The sequence below is a fragment of the Seriola dumerili genome, unplaced genomic scaffold (assembly GCF_002260705.1).
Source record: "Seriola dumerili isolate Sdu_G_001 unplaced genomic scaffold, Sdu_1.0 BDQW01000425.1, whole genome shotgun sequence".
NCBI classification, from domain to species: domain Eukaryota; kingdom Metazoa; phylum Chordata; class Actinopteri; order Carangiformes; family Carangidae; genus Seriola; species Seriola dumerili.
The window spans coordinates 1,059,315-1,084,643 of record NW_019174680.1 but is presented as its reverse complement, the minus strand read 5'-3'; the positions used below and the strand labels follow the sequence as shown (position 1 = coordinate 1,084,643).

At 41.7% G+C, this 25,329-nt stretch overlaps 1 protein-coding gene across 2 annotated transcripts in view; it reads left to right on the top strand.

The window, feature by feature from the left end:
- prkcz (protein kinase C zeta) overlaps positions 1 to 25,329 on the top strand; it is a 119,350-nt gene that overhangs the window by 44,011 nt on the left and 50,010 nt on the right. For both annotated transcript variants that reach the window (XM_022761698.1, XM_022761697.1), the window contains one exon: positions 23,802 to 23,887. In XM_022761698.1, coding sequence (XP_022617419.1) covers positions 23,802 to 23,887 — 86 coding nt within the window. The remainder of the gene's footprint in view (positions 1 to 23,801; positions 23,888 to 25,329) is intronic.

Genomic DNA, 25,329 nt, shown 5'->3' with positions numbered 1-25,329 from the left:
GTCAACACACACACACACACACACACACACACACACACACACACACACACACACACACACACACACACATCGGCCCAGTCCAACACAGACTCCCAGTCTCTCAACACTGTTTATCACATCTCTGATGACATACCACTCAATTGACTTCCCCCTCAGGCTGTAATGGCTTGGATGATCCAGTTGCCATGCAGATGAGTATGATTGTTTGGTGACTGCAGTGTGCTCATGTGTGCAGAAGAGAGAGGGACACACAGAGAGGGAGAGGAGTGTAAAGTGGCTGTGTATGATGTGATAAATCAGATGAAGCCTCAGCAGAGCATGAGCTGTTGAGAGAGCAGCACACAGTGAGGTAATACAGCTTTGATTATGATGCACCTACAGCTACAGTGAACTTTCACTCTAGGGGTTTTCCCATCCAGTCTCGCTCACTGACCCATTTAATTTCTCTGGAAATTTTGCCAAATCCAGTGGGATTGTACTGTGTTGGTTTTCATGTGTTGGCATGCAAACAGTGACAGAACTAAAAATAATCTATCACTTCCACTTATTGTACTATTCTCTCCCAAACAAACAAGTAAGTAGCGATTTATGATAAGAAAATAATGGCATTTAAATTTTGGTGATGAAATATGATCGGCTGGATACAGTGTAACATTGCTTCAACGAACATCACCAATGTACAGGAGCAGCATTTTGGGAAATACGTATATTTGCTCTCTTAACCTGCCAGACACTTTGATAAGACTTTTAAAAGACTAAAGTTTTTAGTCACACACTATAAGATTTTTTTTTTGTGATCAATTATTTATTTTATGAATAAGGAAATACAAAATGCAACACAAAACAAAAACAGCTGTTGTCTTCATTGCCTGCTTGTGGATGGAGCTGGGAGGATTCCTGACATGTTCACATACGAAAACATTTTGTAAAGACTTGGGATCTGCAGGGTCACTATTTGCAAAGCTATGACTAGATTCCTTGGAGATTATTTCCCATCATGCTCCTGGTGGACATTTACCAGAAAAAAAAAACTTTTCTTCTCTTTAAAATTCTACATCATTATTATTATTACTAACAGGAACTACCCACATTCTCTCCCTGATGTCACCTTCATGCTCACAATAAGCTCAGTTTGCTGCTTCCTGTTTGGCGCTGGAGAAGCTGACAACTTAAGACAGCTCGGACGATCACCTTACACCAAACAATCGAGATGAGGGGAGGGCACCGCAACTCTAGCAAAACTTTCATGGTTTTATTCTGACATGGAAGTTTGTCTGTGACAGTGAAATCGCTTGGAGAGTCGTCTGGTGTGAGGCCGGCATAGGAATGTTCATGAGTGGCAAAAATATGATCTTATTATTTTGATGCATTTAAGACTAAGCACTGATCCAGCAAAAATACCAAACTTATTAAGCAGATCAGGTATCAGCCAGTTGCAACTAAGCCACATCAAATACAGTCTCTTCATCAGTGTTACTTTACAATTCAGTGCTCATGCTGTCAGGTACATAAATCACTTTATAAAATTGTTAATATGGTGATGAATACCCAGAGTACACAGGAAATCCCCTCTGTTTTTATCTCTGGTTTTATATCAAAACAAGGAGCTAAAAGAGGCGAAAGAACTGAAGACAACTGCAGCGATTGGTGATGATTCTCTGTGCCTTTGTCACTACAAGTCACACCTTTCACCTTATATAAAGACAGCTGATCCATTTTGAATGTAAGAATAGTGCAGCTTTAAATAAGTTGACATCTTGTACTGCTCACTACACTCCTGTTTTTATTAAATCTCAGAATAATCTAAATGATTAGGTGGAGCTTGACCTTGGGCAAACACTACATTCCTCAGTGTCCCGGCTAATATTAGCATAGCTGAGATAGTTTGGGTTTCTCAGAGTGAGAGTTCAGATGGATTATTGTAAACAGAACAGCATGTTGTTGTTGAGCAGGTTTAACAAAGAATGCTAGCATTATGATTCATTAACAGGAGCACACTGTAGGTTTGACGCTGTGTACGACATCAGAACATTGTGTAACTTGTCATAGATAATATATTGTCTGACATGGAGACAATAGTTTTTATCAGAGCATACACATACTGTGATGGAGTCAAGAAATTAGCTGTAGAAACTGGTCGTCTCTTTGTTTTCACATCACTATCTGTGTGTTTATGTAGTTCACAACACTTATTTTGTGTCTGTCCCTGTTTGTACACTGATTACATAATGCCGTGACTGCAGGAGACATCAAAGCCAACCCTAACCCCGGCAGCAGGACATCATCCTTGGTCTCTTGCCCACTGAGGAATCCCTGATTTCCCAGGAGTGATTGCTCTGAGCTCTCAGCTTCAAGAAGCAATGGACTGACTTCTCATTATGTTGTCTTAGTGAGCTGTGTGTGCTGTGTGGGCCTGCGAGTCAATACGAGACAGGCTCCCGCACGAGTTGATGAAAAAAACCACTCTGTGGCCTCTGTGAGGAATCACTGCTATACGTCTGATGCATTGACACTATTATTACACAGGTTTAGCCAGGCCTTTCTATATTCTTACTTGTCTTTGCTAATGTGATGTTCTCATCTTCAAGAGTGGAAAATCTCTCTCCAAGACAATAATGAACCTCAATGAAGGACAGCTGAGCCCAAATTAATTTCAGTCTGTTGAAGATGTAAAAGAAGCAGGAATTTGACATTTGAGTGTGATCTTCAATGGGGGGTAGTTCGACCTACGTGGTTTCCATTTAAAAAGTTCATGAACAGGCTGCTTTGTGAGTAACTCACTGCTTGACAGGTTACAGCCGTACCTCTTCCACATATCCTTTCTATTTCTAAACCCCTTCATTAATTTTAAGAAGTGCACAAGATTGGAGAAAGGTTAGATTCCTTTTTTCTTTGAGAAAGCCTGTGGGTGCACGGCAGAAAGGACTTTGTAGGTTTTGGCTTAGCTGGACCAATACTGAAAAATCTCTGCACTGAACTGAACTGTCAAGGAGGATCGTTTTGCAGAGTGTTTGCTGACATGCCTGCAGGGTCAAAAGGGTCATTCAGTGGCTCGAGTAGTCAGATAGATTCTTTTTCTTACCTTTTCATAACACAGATGCAAACACTTTCCTTCAAAGCAGGACCAAGTGATGGCAATATCTGTCCATCCAACGCCTCAGTCCAGAGCAAGATATCTCAACAGCTATCGGCCAGATTGCTGTTGGATTTTGTCTGTATACTCATAGCCCCCAAAGGAAGACTCGTAATGATTTTGGTGACCCATTGACTTTTCATGTACCGCCACCATCAGGCAAACAGTCCCCCTTGACCCACACTTTGGTCTAGGATTGTTCCATATCATATTATATTAATAATACTGGGATGTGTTGACATGCTCAAAGTGACCATACATACATACTAAAAGTAAAATTAGAGTGTAAAAGTAAAAATGAGGTGGTGGGTGTTGTGGAAGTGGCTAGATGACATTAAAATTAGAAAACAAGACTAGGTCAAACCCTAGTTTATGGATGGACCACATCATAGGCTATTTTCATTCTGCCTGGTGTCAGCTGGTTTCAGCTCTTTATCTGTTTGCCTCTCTCCTGCTCTCTGTGCTCACGTATACAGTATTTTAAAACAGCTGAATTCACAATAAAGCTCTTCTCATTTAAATGTTTTTCTGTTTTTATTGTCAAACAACGGAACAAGTATGAATCAGTCATATTTATTATCTAAATAAGCCAATTAATTTTCTGCCTAGTTAATTGACTAATTGTTTACTAATCGTTTCAGCTCTAGTTGAGTTATCACATAAAAGCGTGGGAGTCATGGAATGAAACATAGTGCACTCAACATAAAACTTCCCCCCGCTCCTCTGATTCTGATTTCAGTGGAACATTTGTTGCACTGAAAGGCATCTTGTTGTTGCTTGGCAGCACCGTAAGTGCTGTCAGTAAGCTGTGTGCTGGCAGGCTACACATTTTAACTGTCAGAGGCACCTACAGTTAGGGGTGGGCGATCAGACGATCTTATATCCCGGAGTATCTTACTTTGGCATATGATCTACTTCAGATTAATTGCACAGGTCGCCTCATTAAAAGTTTCTATATTTAGATATTTCATTTTAAAAGTTCAGTAGCTGCTAACCAGCCCATTGTTAATGGTTTAACAGCTAGCCCGCTAACTGTAGCTGGTGACGGCAGCTCTGAGTAAGATGAGTGTAGCGCCACATGCACCAGTTCTGCACCTGAGCAGAAGAAGAACCTCCGTCACCACCGCTGCAGCTACATATAACACACACAAAAAGGTCTAACAGCCAGACAAATACTCCATGTAAGCTAAGGTGTGATTGGTTGCGACACAATTTGTAAACAGAAGAATAGCAGTGAGCGGACAAACATCCGAAAGAAGTGGAAAGTGTATGCAAAGATTTGTGAGTTGGGCCTTTGAGTTGAAGTGAACATATGCACAACCAGGTCTGCGGGAAGACTCGTGATTCAGACTGTGGATCGTGATCCTATCTAAAGAGATTGTTATATGATCTTGTGGCCAGATCGCCCACCCCGAACCACAGTGTGTTCAAGCAATCAATTACACAATAATAAGAACCTTCTGGTTCAGTCTCCAACAACTCCTGAGGAAAATACCTGGCTCTTTAGCTGCTAAATGCTCCGGCTGCGTCTGTCTGCTGTTTAGTGCTGGACAGTAAGTTTACAGCAGGTTGACCAGAGCTCCCCGTTGACCTTTTAATGACTATAGGCAATGCAAAAATGGAAAATAATCTTTGTCTACTTCAAGCCACCATGTGTGGAATTTAAATGTTAATTTCTCATCATTCAAGTTACCATGATGGCAGATTCTTTTGTAGTTTGTAGAAAAATGCTCAAGTGCTGTTTCACACTACTGCTGCTGGATGCTGACGTCAGCACCTGCCTAAATAACTGCTGGATGATGGGTATTTATTTGAAACTCTTTCAGCTTCACAACTAAATATTTTTATGCTGCAGGCAGTGAAAACATTACTTAGTTCAGTGACTGTCTAACACATCCTCTGGGCACTAAGAGATGCCAGACTGTGTTTCTGGCAGTTTCCAGCTCCTTGGGCCTTTCCAAGCATTCTGTGGTTGCTCTGTCAAAGTAGAACCAAATGCAAACTTCCACTGCTTCAGATCTTTTTTCTTTTCTTTTTTTTATTGCGCTAGTGTACCATTAACTGTGCTATTGTGTCTTCTTTTGGATCATACTGTATATCATTAGATATTATCAGAGGATGATGAACAGAAAAACACAGATCTGAGCTTGTAGCCCGAGACTGAGTCATTACAACTTTCTGCTGTCCACTCATAATGAATCGCACATAATTGAGAACATCTTCATGTATGCGTGTTTGATTTTTTTCCTCAAAGAACAGCTTTGTTCTTAATTTGTTCCCTCAGTGACAGATGTTGGTGCTGATATAAACCCAAATGAACCACTGATGCAGGGCAGATTTGGTAGCACCTCTTTACTTACAGTACATTCCCACTGGAGCCAACTTCATTTTACCTACAGTAAACAGTATGTGCAGTGTGAGACACTTCAAGAGAGAAAAAGACCTCCTGAACTGGTTCCAAATTCTCACTGAATGTGTCACAGAAGGGTTTGTGGTATAATAAGAAACGGGCTTTAGTCGTGGAAGTTCAGTACGCAGTAACGCTGGTAAGGAGGTACGCCTACAAAATGAACCATTTAGGGGTATGTGAGTTATCTATGTCACTCATCCAGAATGTCAACGCCCTGATGTCGGCCGCCCATTAATAAAACAAAAAAAAAAATTGGGGCGTGTTGTACCGCCATGGAGGCGAGGCCTCTGCGGTATGCTTTTCTGTATACGTGGGACTGTTTTGTTCCAGACAAAGGTTGATATAAGCTTGTCTATGGATCTTAAGAAGAATTTGGTCAGAAATATAGGAAACAGATAAAGAGGTTTAGGTAAACATTCATCTTGATGGTATTGATCCTTCCACTCAGAGAGAGCGGCAGCAGGTCCCATTGTTTATGTCCTGTTTCAGACCACTTATCTTAGCTTTGTACAGGTCTTTATAACTACGTGTAATCCAGATTTCTTTTTCAGATGTATTGATTGGTGTTATTCACGCTTGATATGACTTCACATTACATTACAATCTGACCTGAACTATTCTTATTCTTCTTTTGTGAGAGTGACTTGGTTTCTGGAAAAGCCCAGCCTCGACAAAGTCAGCAGTCCTCTGGGAGCAGTGCCTTCTCTCCTCTCCTCCTATTTTTACTAACTGGGTTGGAACTAAACCTTTAAGTAACATGGCAGTTGTCTTATCCAACTTGAATGTGGGTCATATCAACCTTCGGATGAAGAAATGTTTTACTTAAGGACCGATGATTCAAACTCTCTTTAACCTGTGCCTCCGAGACCAATCCCCGTCCCCCAAATCCGCAGGAAAGAAATGATTAGAGCTTTGAGAACTGGGGCGTTTTATATAAAGACAACCCCTCTGCTGGTTGGCTTTATGGATTGCAGTTAATTTATATCAGAAGCTTTTTCCCTCTCTGACACATCTGATGGGTTAGCCCGTCCAGCAGAGGACTCTCTGGGAAGAGCTTATGAGCTTACAGTGTGTTGAACAGTTCATGCAAAATTGAAAGAGAGCTGTTTTTTTTTTTTCTCTTCTCACAACAAAGACAGTGACTCAGAGATGAGTTGAGATGAGAGGAAACATGTTACCTACAAAAATAGGTCTGATTTCCCGCAGGGCTGTTAGGAAGGTGGTCATGTTTCTGTACCAGAGGGACCAGATCAGGGTAAAACACTAATCTTAGAAGACATTAGTTCTAAAATACCCCTTCTGGTCCGACTTGGACACGTCTTCAGTGATGAACCCAGGGTCAGCGGGTGCTTCGGGGGATCATCAGACACTCTCACCTGGCCGACCCAGCCTAGAGTGATTAGCCTCTGACTTATGTCCGAGTGGCGTACTCACCCCCCACCCCCCCCATGCAGTCGTCTCACTCCAGGGAGTGTTAGTGTTCACTGCACCACAGCACCCAGCTCACAGCACAGTGTCCAGCCTTTTCTCCAGCACTCTGACACCAGCTTCGCATATTTTGCCCTTTTCTGCTCATCAGCCTCTTCGATTTTGTCTTCAGAGGGGACAGCAAGTTCCAGCAGGACCACTTGCTGTGTAGACTCTGATGTTAACACCTGAATTGGTTGATTCAGTAACAAGCAAAACACACAAAGAACAGCTCCAGTCTCACTGTGGTTAGTTGGTTGCAGACTGAATTGCTGTCAGTTGTCGGCAGTGGCCATTATTTGGCTAGTCAGTGCCCATCCCTGCTGGAGTTGAGCTTTTGAGTCCAAAATCTAAATCTTGGAGGAAGCCTGAGTGGAACTGAAGTGGCTGTTGTGATGGCAGCCAACATGGCTGTGACAAGCTGTCAATCAAACCAACACCTGACAGTATATTTCATTGTGAGAATCATTCCATTGAGGAGATACTATAGAGACACACAATAAAAAAGTGAAATATTTGGACCTTACGCTTTCGTGAGATAAAAAAAAAAAAGATTAACTTTGTAATCTAATACTGATGTTTTCTTAGAGCCAACATCTGTGGCCACAGGAGGAAATGCAAGGTATAGCTCTTTTAGATTGGCTTCATTAGTTATTTTTAGAGCTCACACTTTACTTTTCATTCTGCATCAGACGTTTGATATCCAGCATTAGTTGTTGCTTGATCTAGACAGATATCAATACTGTTTACTGTCACATGAGCAACCCAACACCCAAGCATCTTTACAACTAGCAGCACGATTGCAACAAGAAATAATACAGTTTTTATTTGTTCCATAACAATATTTAGAAGTGCTCAGTACTCAGCACAGCCTTAAAGCCACTCGTCTCTTCTCTACCTCTGCTGCTGACCTCATTCTGTTGTGCAGCTGGATTTGGAGTGGTTGGCATGTCCCACTATTGAACCTCTGCAGTGAATAGCGTTAGCCCGGAGCACATCTGTTCAGAAGGCTAATCCACAAAAGGCTGGGGTCCCTTGCATAATGCTCCCACTGGGCAACCACTTACGCTGGCACAAACCAGCCACACAACAATGCCGCCGCTCACGCTAGCCTCGGTGTGGCTACATGCCGAGCAGAGAGAGAAGGACCACTAAGCTGCTACGTTGAGCTGACTCGTGTTTGAGTGCTGTTAACTGTCTGTGGCAGAGTTGTTGGCCTCATTTCAGAGGCCTCTCCCCGGCTTTTCCCCTTTGTCTGACTGTCCTCTCTTTCTTATATTATAACCCCTCCTCATCTGTCAATCTCCTCTGCTTTCTTCCTCTCATCTCTGTTTTTTACCCCATTCTCTTGCATTTGTCTTTTAGTCTGCATTCCTCTGCTCAGTGCACCACATGCCTGACCAGGTCACCCTGATATTCTTTGTTGTTTTTGATATTCTGAAGTCAAAGCATTTTGTGCAAAGCCCTGCAATCTTACATAATACAGTAATACAGCACAATGGCCTGTGAATGGTTTATAGACAAAGGAGCTGAAACTCTCTCATGAGCAGGAAAACTAGGATTTAGTCAGGTCATTAGGACTTAGCCAAACTTTAATATATTGGGTCCAGCACTGTGGGTTGTCGTGTGTGTTATTCTGGCTAAGTTGGCTGAGTGTGGAGCACCATTCTTACATTTCAGTACAAGCTACAAAGTCAACCTTTGATATCCAGTGAAGGTGCCTGGTTTCTGTGACTAGAGCAGTGGTTCCCAACTTGTGGGCCAGGGCCCACTGGTGCGCCGTGAAGGTATTGCAAGTGAGCTGACAAATCATTTGCAAAACGGTACAATATTGGTGAAAACATGTAATTATTAAACATGTAATTATATACATATATATTTATTTGTGGTCATGCATATTTGTGCAGTTGATCAATAGCTGTCTTGACAAATAGAGGAAGCGGTCATATCAGCTGTGTGATAAATAACCCTGCTGTGCTGGGCCATAAACGGCACAAAAGAGGCATGGTCTGCAGACAGACGCGAGGCAGGAGTCACTGGAACAAGTGCGTCTTTTGAATAAACTGGGTGGAAATTTTTGTGCGGTTAGCAACAGAGCTAGCTAGCACCCACTTAATTTGGGGAGCTATTGCGACTGACCTAGGCTGTTATGTCACAGCTGGCTAGTGTGTAGCGGTTAGCTTGTCAGGTACAATAGTGCAGTCAACTAGCACTGCGAGTGGTGACTGTTCCCAAGCTTCTAACAGGAGGTATTTATAAGCCTCACCTGTAGGTCAAGAGTTATGATAGTGTGAGAAACCCTTTTGGGACATGACATGAAATAGCAAGACAACTAATGCATGATGCAGTCACTTGAAGTGTTGATATCCATAAGAATATATACGTGTGGTTTTAAGAACCAAAAACCATCTCAGTGTAGTCTTACATCTCCTCTCTCAGGCTTCTCTCTGGAGCTCTAGTAACAACAGGTTGGTGAGCCAATCAGAAGAGAGGCTCAAAACCTGTGTGCATATCAATATGGAATCTAGACCTGATTTATAGTCAAAAGACATGGAAATCTCACTTTATACAATAATGGGACCTTTAAAGAAAAAAAGGCTATATAGATATATATAGCTTATATAGAAAATATAGTAACATAGAATGTCTGAATACATTTACCCCACAGGTACAAATAAAGTTGTATTGAACTGAATTGAGATGAACGTCTGATACTAAAGGACCCAGAGGGTCCAGGAGGAAAAGGGTTCAGAATTAGGAGAAAAAAGTAGTGTCTCAAACTGTTTGATCATGGCAGTGATACCATTGCAGTTAAAAAAAAAAAAAGATATTAAATGTGAGAAGCTTAATATTTTAAAACCTCTGTAAAACACTATCACTACCATCAAGAATGTAAAAACAAGCTGCAGTGGTGTCTTAAAGAGGAAGATGTTTGTTTGAGTGAAGTTAGCTGGTGTAGCTGAGAGGACTGAGTGAGTGCCAATAACCACACAGAGTAAAGGGAATGTTGTATCTCCACTTCCAATCACTCAGTTCCTCCCAGTGGAGAACCTCTTCAAAACCAGTCAGCCCGTGTTTTTCCGATGCACGACACTGCTCCCAGCCACAGTGTCGATTCACAGTGAGTGAGTGGCTGCGCTGCACCACCTGCTCCTGGTAGCGCTGATAAAGTTAAAAGGTGTTGAAAGTTGCTTTGATAAAGCTGTGGGTCCAGCCTAGAGAATAGCCTTCCACCCTCACTGTGAAGGAATGCAGAAAATGCTTGCACAACCTCCCCGGTATTGCAACACTGGCGGGCAAGGATAGACATAAATTTGTCCAAGTCTGTGTTTGGCGCTGGGAGAGAGAGAGAGAGCTCTGGGCGTGCCTGTCCGAAAACAATCAGTTTTTATGGTGGAATTTACAGGATTTGATCATCACGTCATCTAAGGCCTGAACTTTACTGAAGGAGCATCTTCTGGTTTTAGTTTTCTGATTTTCATATGAATACTTTACTAGATTTTTGAGGCTGATGCTGATATTGTTATTTAAGAGTTTTAAAAATCTGATGACATATCAGATGATAGTATTAATGTTTTATATAATCACATAGCATAGCTTATGTTTGTGTTTTTAAAGAGTTGTGACCAGGATACTGAGCAGGACCTTTTACTTGTGAGTGCTCTCTGGTGGACAGGCTGTGTAATAGAGACACTGTTTATAAATGACCTCAAACCTCGGGTCACAGCCTGGCTCTTACAGCCATGACGGGGAGGGCCACATACCATTTTATAGATTAGCATTACTTATTTATTTAACAGAAATCCTTGAAATACATAAAAAAAAAAAAAAAAAATCACAAAGCTTGGAGCGTGAACGTCAGTAAGATCAGTGTGAGGTGGATGAAGTGCGGGCGGAGAGGGTGAGTGGTGCACCAACTGGCTGCCTGCAGAGAGAGGGAGAGAGAGAGGGAGAGAGAGAGAGATTAACCGGACCTAGATTTTATAGGCTGGTGAATACTGGGCCCAGGTGTCACACAAATAACAACAGGGGTGACCACACCTAGTTTTGACGGATACACCCATAACAACACATCTGCAAAAAGCCAATAAGCATGTTTGACATTCCAGGCCTGGTCAATAAAAAGAACAGATTCATTTGATGTAGCCAGTGCCTTAATGTGTTTTTTAGAAAGAGGAAGTTTGGGTTTTAACAGCAAGGATAACGTCATATAAGTTAGCGATCATGGATCCTGTAAGACTTGTGGAGCTAAGGTTAACAGTTATATGATTTAATTTAAACTGTGATTAATTAGGAATCATTCATTCATTCCACACACAGACATCTGCCCAGTTTTCTGTCCCTGAGATGTGCAGTGTGCTGTAAGAGCATCACAGGTTGGAATATTAGTGGAGCAGCAAACTTCCTCTCAGTTTGATGGAATATGTTGAGTCCATCCAGATACAGGTGTTGAGGACAGTGTAGCTGTCATCCACGACGTACTCCAGTAGGCACAGAACTGACACTAAAAATAGTCCTCAAGGTTTAAATTTAGGTTCAAATGTGTTGTGTGCAGAAGATGCTGCTGTCGGATTCAGAGCCACTTCTGCCATCTTGTGGGCAACATCGTGTAACTGCAACACAAAGCAGACGATGGGTTCCTGTGACAAACCTCAGTCATGTGGCGTGATCCCTGTTCAGACAAGCACATGAAGAAATTTATTTTTTAAAGCGTATTTTGTAATTTGTGCATGTTTGCATAATCCCTCTGTGATGTGTACTATCAGTAGCGTGTGTGTAGTGTGACAGGAAGATGAAGAGAAGCAGCCTGGAGGGGAGTGAAAGCAAATAAGGAGGGAAGGGAGGGGAGGGAGGAGAGAGCGACACAGAGACACAAGCGAAGCTGTTTGGTGAGAGCAGGAGGAGGAGGAGGAGGAAGACAGGATGAGGAGAGGAGTGGTGGAGGATGTACGGGAGACTACCATGAGATCCAGGGTGTGAAGGCGAGGGAGCGGTACCGTTCAGCTGGAGGGATGCTACTCACGCTGCTTTTCTACCTTCGAGTCAAAGGTAGGGGATCCTGGGTCAGCATGGACGGCTCTGCCGCCGGGATCCAGACAACGTTAGGTCACCTGAGGTCTGTGCAGCGACAGACAGTCAGCCACAGAGCATGTCAGGCTCAGCAGAGAGGTTGCATTGGAAGTGAGTTAAGTTGAAGTGAGCTGCTTTGCCTTTCTTTGCCAGCGATGACATCATTAAGTATCAGCTGGTTAAGGAAATAGGTTACTCTGCTGAAGCGTGTTTCTTCCTTTTTATACTAATCATGTAAAACTGCTCCACTGTCTTGTTGCATGCGTCCTGTGGTTTATATGCAAAGCGAGCTTGAACTAGATCCATTTTCCACAAGGTCAATTAGACTCCTCAGTAACTATTAGACAGAGTGTGTGTGTGTGTGTTTCGTCTTAACATCAGCAGCTGCATCTAAATTGAATATCCCCTTTTTTTCCTCGCTGGGAGCATGTGAGGCTCCGCTCTGTCATCTGCAGACTGTCAGCCCTGACAACTTGTGCCTCTTGGTTGTTCTCAGTACCACAGCAGCTAATGATTAGGATCTAAATAACCTATTTACGACCCACAGTCTATCTGTCTCCCTGGACAAGTGAGTAGTAACAATGTTATAGTCAAGATACTGTATGTCCCTCTTGATTTAAGGATAGTCTGGCTTCTGTTAACCACTCCCAGCAGTCTGAAGCAACACGACTCTACATATTTATTGCTGCAATCATGCAAATGAGTTATTTAAAATCGTAACAGCTGACAGAGAGAGTGAATTGTGTTTGAAAACTCAATTATAGGAGCCATTCAGAGATTAAACTAATATACTAACTGCACTTGATAAGCTTAGTATGTGTAATTTTTAGATTACATGTACAAGATGGATCTAGACAACAGCAACAAATATAAACTTCAAATCTAAAGCAGTGAATGAGGCCTGAATTATGATTATTTCCAAATAGAAATGTTGCAGATACAAAATTTCAATTATTTAAATATATATTCAGATATACAGTATATTCATATAAACAAGCAGACATGTATTTTTATGAACAATGATCAGTGCATATTTAAATGCATTTAAATATGCATTCAAATACACAACCAGGTAGACAATAAGACGACAAATTATACGTTTATTGTGCATTGCTTAATAGTAGTTAAAAAATGAGTTTTAAAAGTTAAAAAATCTAAAGTTAAAAAAAATCACTATTTAGTATTTTTTTCTGGACATTTTTACCACATCACATCAAAGCTGATGTGATGTGGTAAAAATGTCCAGTAAAAAACTAGTAAGACGACCTTGAGTTAAATATCAAACGTCTAGTTTTGTCTGACCAACAGTCCAAAATCCAAAGAGACTGAATTTACAATCATACAACACAAAGCAGCAAATCCTCAGCTGAAAGCAGCTGATGACTCATTGTGATTTCCATCAGTCCATAAACTGAGCCATCACTTCAGCTTTACTCTTCAATCAATAACATGAGCTGCTGGTTTCGTGTAGAAACCTGTGATAAGTTTAAAATCAGGAGAAACACGCCATAGAAACACTGAGGTCATGAACCCACAACACAGACGTTCTCACAGAAGTCTCACAACACTTTTACTATTTGGATTTTTCATGTTTTATTTATTCACTCCACTGGGTGGATGTTTTCCCACGGTGAAGGTCTACATGCTGTTTCAAAACCTTCTCAACACTGCTGGAGTCTAATTCTGCTGAGAAACCCTGCATCCTTTATTTTTGTTGGTGTAGAAATACTGAAATCATCTGTGTTTCTTTACTGCAGGATGTAAAGTATTCAGAGAGAAACCTTAAAGACGTGACCTCAGTGTCCTCGATGGTAGTTCAAGCGCCGCTGAGAAACACTAGTGTTGAAACGATTGGGTAATATTATGGTGGATCAACATCAGTACTAAATGTTTGGCTGCAGCCTCAAAGATGTGGAGAATTGCGTGGAATGTGAATTTTCTGTTTCATGTAACCCTCAATTCAGTACTTAAATAAAATGAAAAATAAATAAAATGAAAAAAAAAATTCTTTCTAACGTTTGAAAAAGAAGTCAATAGATTCATCAATAATGAAAGCAATTATTAGTTGCATCAGTGCAGATGCACACGGACTAAAGACACGAAAACCAAAGGAGAAACAAACAAAAAAAAGAACAGAAAATCAGTTGTGACTTGTTTTGCAGATCGAACATGTACAATATATCATATCTGGATAGTCTTTGTATAAGGTCAACTGTCACTTACAGTGATTGGAGGCTGTTTTAAACTAATCCACCTGTCAGTTTGACATGAGATGGAGACAGAAGAGGCAGTAAATCACCACATTCAGCCAGATAATCGAACTGTAAAAGACCGACCTCTCAGAGTCATCGCACAGTTTTCTCCTCTCTTACTGAAGGAATAGACATGGAGGAATTATCCTGAGACTCTTCAGTGGATGATTGATCATACTGCCTTCTCTCAGATTTTAGTGGATGGACTCGATGTTCTCTCTTTCTTTTGGTCTTCTGATTTCCAAACTAAAAGAAAAACATGCCGGCAGTTCTGGAAGCTTTGTCGCATTTCTCCTAAACTATCGACAATCACAACGTTTAAAACTGTCATCTGTTATCTCAAACAGCAATGTTCAAGAGATGTTAATGAGGTTTGAAATCTTTAAGAAGTAAGATTGTTTTCTGACGTAGTCTGGTTGTTTGAGGCAGGTAGAAATGTTCCAGATGCTTCCATATCGTCACTTTTCTGTTTATGTTGTATGTGTCCGTACGTTTCATGGGTTCATAAGCTACTGCAGATGTTGCATAGATTATATATCCACACTGATGAGACTGGCTTCTCCAGATCAATGCACAGCTTTTATTTAGTGGTCCATGAGTGTGTTTGGAGAAGATGAGCAGAAATGGAAACAGTTTGTAGATATGCTGATGGGATGCTAAGATCTCAGTACCCCAGTGCCTCAGTTAGGCTCTCCATGTGTTTACTGTTGTCAGTTAGTATTCAGATGGTCAGGATTGGTTGACCAGTGCGCTGACAGACTTTTAAAACAGTTTCCGTGCCTGCCCAAAAGCTATGTCCTAGATTTTCTTTGGTGTATGGACCTAAATATTAGATGATCAGGTCACAGCGTGCTCCAAGACTACTTCATCAAACTACCTGCCCTCCTGATGCACCTATAAAAAACAAGCAAAAACATGAAAACATGGTGACCTGCAGTATTCATAACCAGGTCACTACGAGTCCTTCAGAGAACCAGGAGGAAGGCGACCACATTGCATGCACACAGAAATCTAATGGCAGTGTGAGCAAGACTTTACCTGCTATAAATCAGCACTATGTAAATACTGATGTCTGATTATACACGAGCAAAACTATCAAAACTATCATCACCGTATCAGCAGTAACACACTGCATGTTGAAGTGTTGCTCTTTGAATCAAGCATCTAAACATATAAAGCAGGTTATTAGAGGCGTCACCAGAGGATTGGAGATAGTCACAGTCGAGCACAGGTGCAGTCCTGAAAGCTGATGACATTACCTACTCTGTGAGGACTATCACACACTGTAAGAGAGGGATGTGGACAATGAGCTGAAGGAGGACAGATGATGATCAGTAAATTAGAACCCACAGACGGTGAGGACAGTTTAGAACAACTTCATATGACAAAATAGAAGTAAAGAAGGTTGGAAAAGTGAAAGGTTCAATGTTTTTTGAATGTTTTTTTTTTTTCATGTAACACTGTGAGCATGTGAGGTAGCCAAATGGAAAGTCTGAGAGTTAAAAATTAACAGATAAAATAAATGAAAGAACAGAAAAAGCATCAATATAGTGTTTGGTTGATGTCGTTGTGACACTAGGATCTTCGGTGGTGGCCTACTTTACTTTAGCCTTTGATTTGGGTTCATTTCAGAATATGTGGCTCACACCAGCAGCTTAAAACACACAATAATCAAAAAGAGTAGGGATGTGCAGGGTGCTGCATTTCTGGTGAAATTATTATTATTATTTTAATTATTTTTTTAATTATTATTATTTCTTGTAAGAAAATGCTGATTTTATATAAAGAGAAGATAAAACTACAACCCACGTATTACTGTTAACACTTGAGGTCACTACTACTAATGATAACTAAAGAATGTAGGTATTGATAACAAGCGTCTTGTAACACTGACACCACCACAGTCAGCATTTTTCAGTATCATACTGATTTTTTTTTCTGATAGTGATCAGTTCTCACCTTGATGCCCATGAATGAGGTTATTCCGGTTCATCGACTCTGACTGAGGGATTTCCTATCTTGTCTTTGAATGTTGTCCTCTTGTCTTTAGTCGATATTTTGTGTTGACAGATTAAAGTATTGTATTCATGCTCTTTATGGCCAAACAGTAAATTCACCCTCTGGAAGGAGACACATCACACAGGTCAGAAGGAATGAGAGACGTTAGCATCCACTGACATGGATGTAGGTGTAAGATGTGATGGATCTGTTGCAATGGTGTCACCTAGAGCGGCTGACTCATCACCATGTGACACTGACTTATCTGCAGCCCAGGGAATCCCACACACACTGATTGTGTGCCTGTCGTACAGTACGTCCGTGTCTACCTCCTACCCTGTCACTTTCAGAAAACCCCTACGGTCCTCATAAAGCTCTACACGACTCCTAAATCCGGATCTAATTTCAGTGATCCCTACTTTTAAATTGGACTTGTTTTATAATTTTCATGCACTTTGCAACGTCCGTCCTCTCCCCCTTTTATCTGGAACACACTGATTAAAAGGACAATTGAATAAACGCTTTAATTAAAAGTCAAACTAACAAAGTTAGTCATGCCTCTGTTGAGCATCCTCTATCACAGAGGTCTAATTGTGTCTGAAAAAGCCTCAGGGTTGTTTCATTGATGCCTCTCAGCTCCTTTGGAAGTGTGGGCCTGTAATAACCTTGCTTTATGTAATGGCTCTCAACAGTTGGCAGCAGGAACAGAGTGTCCAGAAAATAACTTGACACTTTGCAAAAGTTGACAAGTGCCGTAGACTGACGGATACGTGCAGTCACACGCTGCTGATTGCTGCTGATCGTTGATAACATACAGTACAGTGTACTCCCAGTCCTGAGGCCTTGTGCTTTCCTCTTCTTTTTTTTTTTTTTTTTCTGAGGGGTAATTGAGGCAGGGGGCGGGTGTTGTTGGTAGCAACTTGTATGCTGCTACTTCCCTGTGAGTAAGAGGAACAATGTCTGGAAATGAGTCAAGCCCTTGTAAATGTCCTGTCCTGAAGGGATTTGGTAGTACCACCCTGTCCTCCTGCTGCACGGCTCCCACACCAGCAGGCCGTCTGCTCTTCTTTATACCTTCCACGGACAAAATGGCGGGACTGTGCGCGTTGGCCTTTGCATCCGGAGGTGTAGTATTGTGTTTTGATTCGTGGTTTAAAAAAGTGCTTTGACTTGCTTTGCCTGCTTTGTTCCTTCACTCCGTGTCTTTCTTACTCTCATTCTGGCACCTTGGCATAAAAATGGGGCAATGCAACACTCGTGCTATTTCAGAGGGGGATGTTGTAATAGGTCAGCTGTTTGAAGGTCTGCTAGTCAAGTGCAAGTGGTGTGTTGCAGCAAGTCTGAAGCAGTAGCGGCATTTCTAGTTCGCATCGCCTTCAGACTGCCGGGACGGTCCTAGCAAGATGTAAATGAGAACTGATCCAGACACTGCTTTTTAATTAGATGCAGTAAGAAATAACATCTGTTATAACCAGAGGGGATTTAAGAGGCTGCTGTTATCTGTGGGTAAAGCATGAAGGGATAGATGAGGCTGGGAAATCCCTCTGATGTATTTATCTTTAGTTGTGGTTGACACTGACTGATATTGAGCCAATATTGTGGCAGTATTTACAGCGTCATGACGACTCGCAGCAGTAGGTGTCTTTGAGGAGAAATTACTGGTCATCACACAATCGCTTCTGGTTTCACCTCAGGTTTAACATCACCTGCACTCTCCTGCAGCAACACTCTTCCTCACTTGACCCTTATTTAATGTGTGAATTCAACCTTCACACTCAGGCTGTTCTTGTTAGTTAAAAATTGTTTTTTTTCTTTGAAGCTAATGCAGACTTAACTCAGACTTAAAATATGAGTCGTGTTCAGAAATTCAATGAAATCAGTCAGAAATCAGAACCCTGTAAAACATTTTTAACATGCAGCAGATAGCAGTATCTGAAAGTTAAATCCTTGTCACATTCAGTTTTTTAGATTTTTAAAAACGTGTTTTTAGAGGTTCAAAGATTTAGACCTGATCTGAAACAGATCCAAAGAAAATTTACCCAAAAAGAAAAGAAACTGGAGACAGTCAGACCCAAACCAAATCTACTCAAGGTTGATTAGACTCAGTTCTGTGTGAGATCAACATGAACAGACCAGACAGAAGAAAGAGCACCAACACTTGCAGGATTATTCTCCACCAATTAAAGAGTGGACATGGTCAAAAGAGCAGCAAGAAATGTCATGTTTTACTTTCTGTCTTGCACATTTTTGTCATGTGATGATGATCAGATCTGAATCTGCTCATTATAATCCATGACATGTTGACAAGCAGGATGCCTAGTTGGTTTAAAATCTTAATTTATTTCTCTATAATATTAAATATTTAGGAATAAATGAGCAACAAGCAGGGCTAAAGTTTAGAAAAAAACATCCTTATTCATTACGTAGCTTACTGGTCAAAATCTCAGCTAATCAGCTCCATCAGGACCGTGTGGGTGTGTTCCTGTCTAACAATGCTGTTAACATAAGCAAACAACCTCCCAGCTATCATCACATCTTGCTTCAAATGTTGCTAAACTCTGATTGGTGCATGGAAGCATATGACATCACATTTTCTCTACTGGGCCCCACCCACTTAAAAGCAGTGAAAAAATGTCCAACAACCATCTGAGCAACAACTGTTCTAACTCTGGCACAAGTAGAACCTCAACATTCACAGGAAGAAGCAGAAGGAGAAAATATGTTTTCAGAACGTTATAATGATCACAGAGCAGCACTTTTTTTTACATGTTGATGTCATTTAGTGTAATCTTATCTAAACTAATCTAATTTTATCTAATCTAATGTAATTTATAAATATTACTGACATACAGACATACATTTAAAGTATAGATGTTAATCATCCATTCATTTGTTTTCCAGTCTGGATTGAATTAGTCTCTTTCTGAATTATTTTATACATGTAAGTAATTAGTTTGAGTATTTGAGTATTAAGTTTCGAATGTTTGTCCTGCTTTGCTAAAGTGTTCTCTATGGAATAGTTTATACTGGCCTTGATGCTTCCAATAAAAAATGTCAAAATGTGTTTGTACATCAGAGACATTTTTATTCGAATAGATTATTAACAGTATAATCACCATTTAAACCCAGAGACTGATGATTTGTATGGCAAAAAAAAAGAAAAAAAAGCACATCTACCCTTACTTCCTGAGCTTGTAACTGGCTCTGGCTGACACAGTGTTAGTGGTTGTGCTAATACAAACGCTCACTCTCTGTACTGACTGGTTTTAGGTTTATTTTGCCCCGCCCTCCGTCTCCGCAAATTGACAGGGTCGGTTCCTTAGGTTTGTGATGTATGAAACCCTGGTTCTTGTCCTTGGTTCACTGCAAATCCAAGGTTTAAATAACGCAGTCACGGTGTTGATTGCTTATTTCACTCATAATATGTCTTGTATTATATATTTAAAAAAAAAAACATATGGACATGTTAACAAGGTTAAACACTTGATTTTTATTGGTGGAGGTCTTTAAGAGGAAACACTTTCCATTTAAATTTCTTCTGTGTAACCAGTCATGTATTCATCAGCACTCTGATTGAAGACAGTCAGCTAAGAGCTGCAACAAAACATCTGTTGCACATCAATTATTTAATCCCATACACTGTGTTTAGCATCTGATGTGGGCACCGAGAACGTGTAACATGACGTGTAGGTTCAGAGACTTACCGGCGCATTGTGTCGTTCCCAACTCCCTCACTCAGCCAACAGTATGGGCGCGGAGGAAGAAATATTGGGTAACTATGGAAACACAGTGTAGTGAATCTCTGAGGCAGGCGGCACTCTCCTTCAGAGGCCTCGAGTTAACAGGATTAGAGGGAGTTCACAGATGAGACCCTGAAGAGCAGGGCTTCTTTGTGTCTCCCCTTTGCTTCGCTTTCTCTCTGATCTCCGCTGCCCCGACTCAGAGATACAAGAATCACAAAAACATTCATCGCCATGCAAAAAAAAGGCAGAATGCATAGCTTTTCAAGGCTGCAGAAGTCTCTACCATACACTACCATTGTGACAGGAGTTTTGCTGCAGTGCTGCCCTTTAATCCCAGTCAGTACCTCATGTACCAAGGGTCTGGTACAGTGTTTAAATCCCATTCTCTATGGCTGCTGATTTGCATACAGAGATGAACACAACTTAAACGTTGGCTGGGACCAGACTAAATCTGCTTGTCAGTGTTGCTTGCCAAACTAAAGCGACAGATATATATATATTGCCTTGAATAATATAAGTGTTGCACATTGCAGACAATAGACAAGGATGCTGATTCTTAGCTTAAATGTTCAAGATGGTGTGAGGCCCCATTTGTGTTAAAACCATCTGGAACAAGAGTTCACCCCGGGGCATGCAAATTTAAGCACAGCTCTGCACACACTGCTCAAGAGATAAACAGTAAATCTGATGTACAGTATGTTCAGCTTGTGTGCAGTGGTAGAGTCATTTCTCAGAGGAGGAGAAGGGTTATCGCTGTTAAGATATACTTTTATTTGCAGACAATGTCATCCCGACATCCTCACAACCAACCAATAATAGCCAGTATATGGTGGGCTGTGGCTACCATAGCAACAGAGGCAAAAAAAAATGAGTGAGTCGAAGAGTATATCGCAGCCGCACCCATCACTGGAGCAACCAACCAGACTGGAAAACCGGTGCAGACAGGGGGCGGGCCACACTGTGAGAGTAGCTACTGAATAATTAGAGGGAGTCAGGAGGGCAGCACCTGATGTGGTTCAGCCAACCAGTTCCCTTTATGCTGATAATTTATTGATCTGTATGATTTGTATTGCTAATTTTTCAGTCAACATTGAAAAAGTGTTGCACGCTACTTTATGGCCTTTAAAGGGACACTGCACCAGTTTTACAAGTTTACTTGTCAGCTCTGTGTCAGCCTGTGAAAATAAGCAGGAGAAGGGATAACTTTGTAAAATCTGAGAACTATTTTCTTAAATTGTCAAAAAGGAGGAATAGAGCATGTGCTGGGGACTGTTTTCAGTGGCGGATGAATTCAGATTTAGTGCTCTACTGAGTATTTCTGGCAGCAGGACGGTGTGTGTTTTGAGGATCCTTTCAAAAATATTGCCATAAGTAGTTTTTATTCATCAGTTCACTACATACAAAATGCAGTAAACAAAACAGCAGCAGTCCTCCTCAGTTCACCTGTACACAGTTCCTCAGGTACTTGTCAAGTAGGTTGAGAACCTGCCACAGTTCATCTGTGGATTCAGTCTGTCTTAGTGTCTTTGTCTCTTCATGATCGACTGGCTCCATGATGTTGAGTTCAGGGCTCTGTGGAGACCAGACCATCTGTGGGCTCGTTTTCCTGCTGCAGAATGAATCTGGGACCATTCAGACGCCTCCTGATGGTTATTGTGTGACGGATAAAAATGTACAGTGTTGTACATCAAGCCTAGGACACAGACACACAATGTTTGTTAGTAGGATACATTGATTGTGGTTTTGGGCCTTTTCACAGGATTTGTTGATATTATGAAAAATATAGAATATAGGCTAGATATAGGATATTAGATGTAGGATATAGAATATGCCCAGAATTCAGCAGGAAGTCACCCAACTGCTCTTGATTTCCACTGCTGTTTTGCTGTGTGGTAGTGCACCAAATGAAATTGTTCTTCTTTCAGCTCCGTCTTACGTAACACCCCGAAATCCAAATTTCCTGCTGCTAATAGAAATATAATGGTTGTCTATAATAATTTCCTACAGTAATCACTGATTGCCCTGACACTTTGATTTTAGAGCTCATCTGCACACTTGTCTGAACCATGACTAAGTAATATAAACAACAGACATGATGCATAATGGTTAAACAAACAGTAATTGTGCTCATTATGGCCTTTGACAGGGGCGCTGGACTGTGGGCATGTTTTGTTAAACGTCTAGTTGCAGTGCAGTACACTGATGGGCCAAGACATTATGACCACTCACAGAGAAAGTGAATAACATTGATTATCTTGTTACAACATATATTAGGCTCTAAGCGAGCAGTCGGTTCTCGTAGTCACTGTGTAGGATGTGGGAGGGGGTAAAGACCTGAGCGACTGTGACAGAGGACAAACCGTCATGGCCAGATGCCGGAGTCGGAGCATCTCTGAAACAGCAGGGCTCCCGCTCAGCAGTGGTGAGTCTACCGAAGTCACAGGGTGTTGCAACAATTACAATCCCCCTCACAGACCCTGCCTGCAAATGGTTTGGTGCGAGGTACCACAGGGCACCTACAGAGGTCCTGCAGAGGGAGAGTCCAGGCCTCATTGGTTCGCAGCTGTTTTGGTGGCACCAACAGCATATTTGCCAGGGGTGGTCATAATGTTTATGCACTTCAGGGTATATGATGACTGTCTTTTATTTGGTGACTGTGGTAAATTTGGCAGCTCATAGTACATGGCAAGAATGATTTTAGATTCAAGCATCTTGTCAGATCACATCACAACGTCAGTTTCACAAAGGAGGAGATGTATGACAACAAACTTGTATCCTTTACTGTTTGATTGATTCTTGCCTTCCACTTGTAATTTGGGATTCAAAGTTTGCAGAGAAACTTTTAGCAAATATGAGGCTAAACCCAGAAGAACTGAGGCAGATCCAGGAGGATTTATAAACCCAGACTAGGTCCAAAGAGAATACCAGACCAAAACAGAAACTGGAACATCACCACAAGCAGAACCGCACACTCAACTAAAAAAACTAAAACTAAAAAATGGTCAGGTCATCATTCTTCTTGTCTTCCTTAATCATCTCTTTATATCCGAAGAATTGTAATGAAAATAAAATTAAAAAAAATCTAGCACCACATTGAATTATCACAATCCCATCCCTGATGAAGATAAATAATGTAATATTGCTGAATCCTAGTAAAGCTTCTGTAAGAGTGTATAAAGTTTCCTCATCATTTTAAAATAGTGACAGAACCTCCCAGATTCAGCACACTGCTAGTCACTTGTTTATGCCATGCAGTGTATTAATAGCTGGACTACGTGCTCTTATTATAAATAGCTACGGCTGCACCTTCACAGTCTAGTCTGAACAAAAGGCGTTATGGAGTTCATTCATCACCAGGAGTGAAAGAAAAGGAGGGATGAAGAAAGGGAAAGAGGGAGGAAGATGAAGAGGGAGGGTGAAAGAAGAGAGTGGACTGAACGGGGGGGGGGTCAAGCACTTTGGGTGTCTGTAAGTGTGTGTGTGCGTGTGGGGACATCGTAGAGAAACCTGATGGTTTTCTTTCCCTGAGCTCAGACTTAACATGAAGGACAAGCCTCAGGACCTTTACCTCAGCTTTTACACTTTTCACTCCATCTCCTCCCTTCCTCTCTAGTGCAGCACCCCCCCCCCCCCCCCCCCACCCAACCCTCACTCATCCCCCCCACCCCCATCAGTCCCTCACCCCCTCACCATGCTGCTACTCTACAACTGTTTACTCTCTCTCCTAGAATCGATCTATCGCCGCGGGGCCAGAAGATGGAGGAAACTCTACCGAGTCAACGGACACCTCTTCCAGGCCAAGCGCTTTAACAGGGTGAGTGTCACACACTCCTGACTGGGGAGCACACATGCTGATGCCTGAATACTGCTTCAGTCAGTTCAGTTAAATCACAGGGCAACACTGATGATTATTTCTAGTCCAGGAAATAGTCATTTACTATTATTTGATAAACTCCTCATAAACAACCAGCTTTTCCTGTACCCATGTCTGTGTGTGCTTCTGAATCTGTACATGAGTGTCTTTCTGCTTCTCTGTGGAGTTTACAGTAGAGTCTGTCATAAACATGCTGCAGTTAAATTATATATGACAGGTAATCAAGTCACCGCTCCAGCTAAGCTATCTGGATATTGATGCATAATTCATGGTGTCCTAGTTATGGCTTGTTTAGCAGTTGTCTCTCTCAGCTTCATGCTACACACACACACACACACACTCACACTCACACACACACACACACACACACACACACACCTGAATGCACATGTGGGCTCTCATCATTTCCCTGCCGAGATGTTAAAGGGCTGCACCTGCTCACGCTGCCGGCTCGTCTGAGAGAAGGACTTAAGCGTTAAGTGTTTTTATTCCATAATACTGTATGTCCACTGTGGAAGCCAGACGAAGAAAGACGTTAATGCTTTTTTCAAACTGGCGTTAAGTACCTAATGTGTTTCCTCTGAAGGGGAAGAAAGAAGATCAGGTTCTCGTGCTGGTTGAACTGCTTTTGTGAAGCACATCGTGCCATATTGTTGTATGATGATTTTGTCCCTTGTTAAATGGTTGAACATTTAAGCTGAGACAGCTGTCAGATGAATAAGAAGTGACAGGAACACCTACGAGGAGAGGCAGCTTCATATTCAAGTGCAGGGGGTAAGAATTCAGCTTCTGTCAGTTCATTTTAAAATCAGCTCCTCCTAAGAGGTGTGTAGTACAGCGCTCGGTTCAGTCTAGTTCAACACTTTCACTGTCAAGGTTGTTGAAAACAGACTCATAATAAATAGATAAAATAAGGCTTACAGGCTCACAGGTTGATAAGCAGGCAGGCGGATGATGATCTGCCGTTGGGAGCCGGCTTGGCCGATGGTCTGGGAGGTCTGGCAGTGTGTCAGCAGGGGCTGCCCTTGATCATAGAGCTCCGTGGCACTGGGCAGCATAGGGGACTGACATCTACTAGACCCAAGCTTTCTTCTAGGCACTCCAACCTCTAGATATCTCCCAGCAAAAGAAAGGAGGCTAGCCGACTGAGAAGCAAGCGGAGAATCAGGGTTGTTCAGAAAGTCCTTAAGCCATCCACTTCAGGAGCTCTTAGGCAACGGCTGCATCTTCAGAGCAGCCTCTTTGTGCTTCCTACTAGACTCCCTTTTCCACTCACCACAGAGGCACATGTGATTATAGGACAAATCATGCAGTTCATCTTCTGGGTCCATGGCAGCAGGACCAGTTCAGTGATGATGGAAGTTTAATAGGTAAAGATGTCT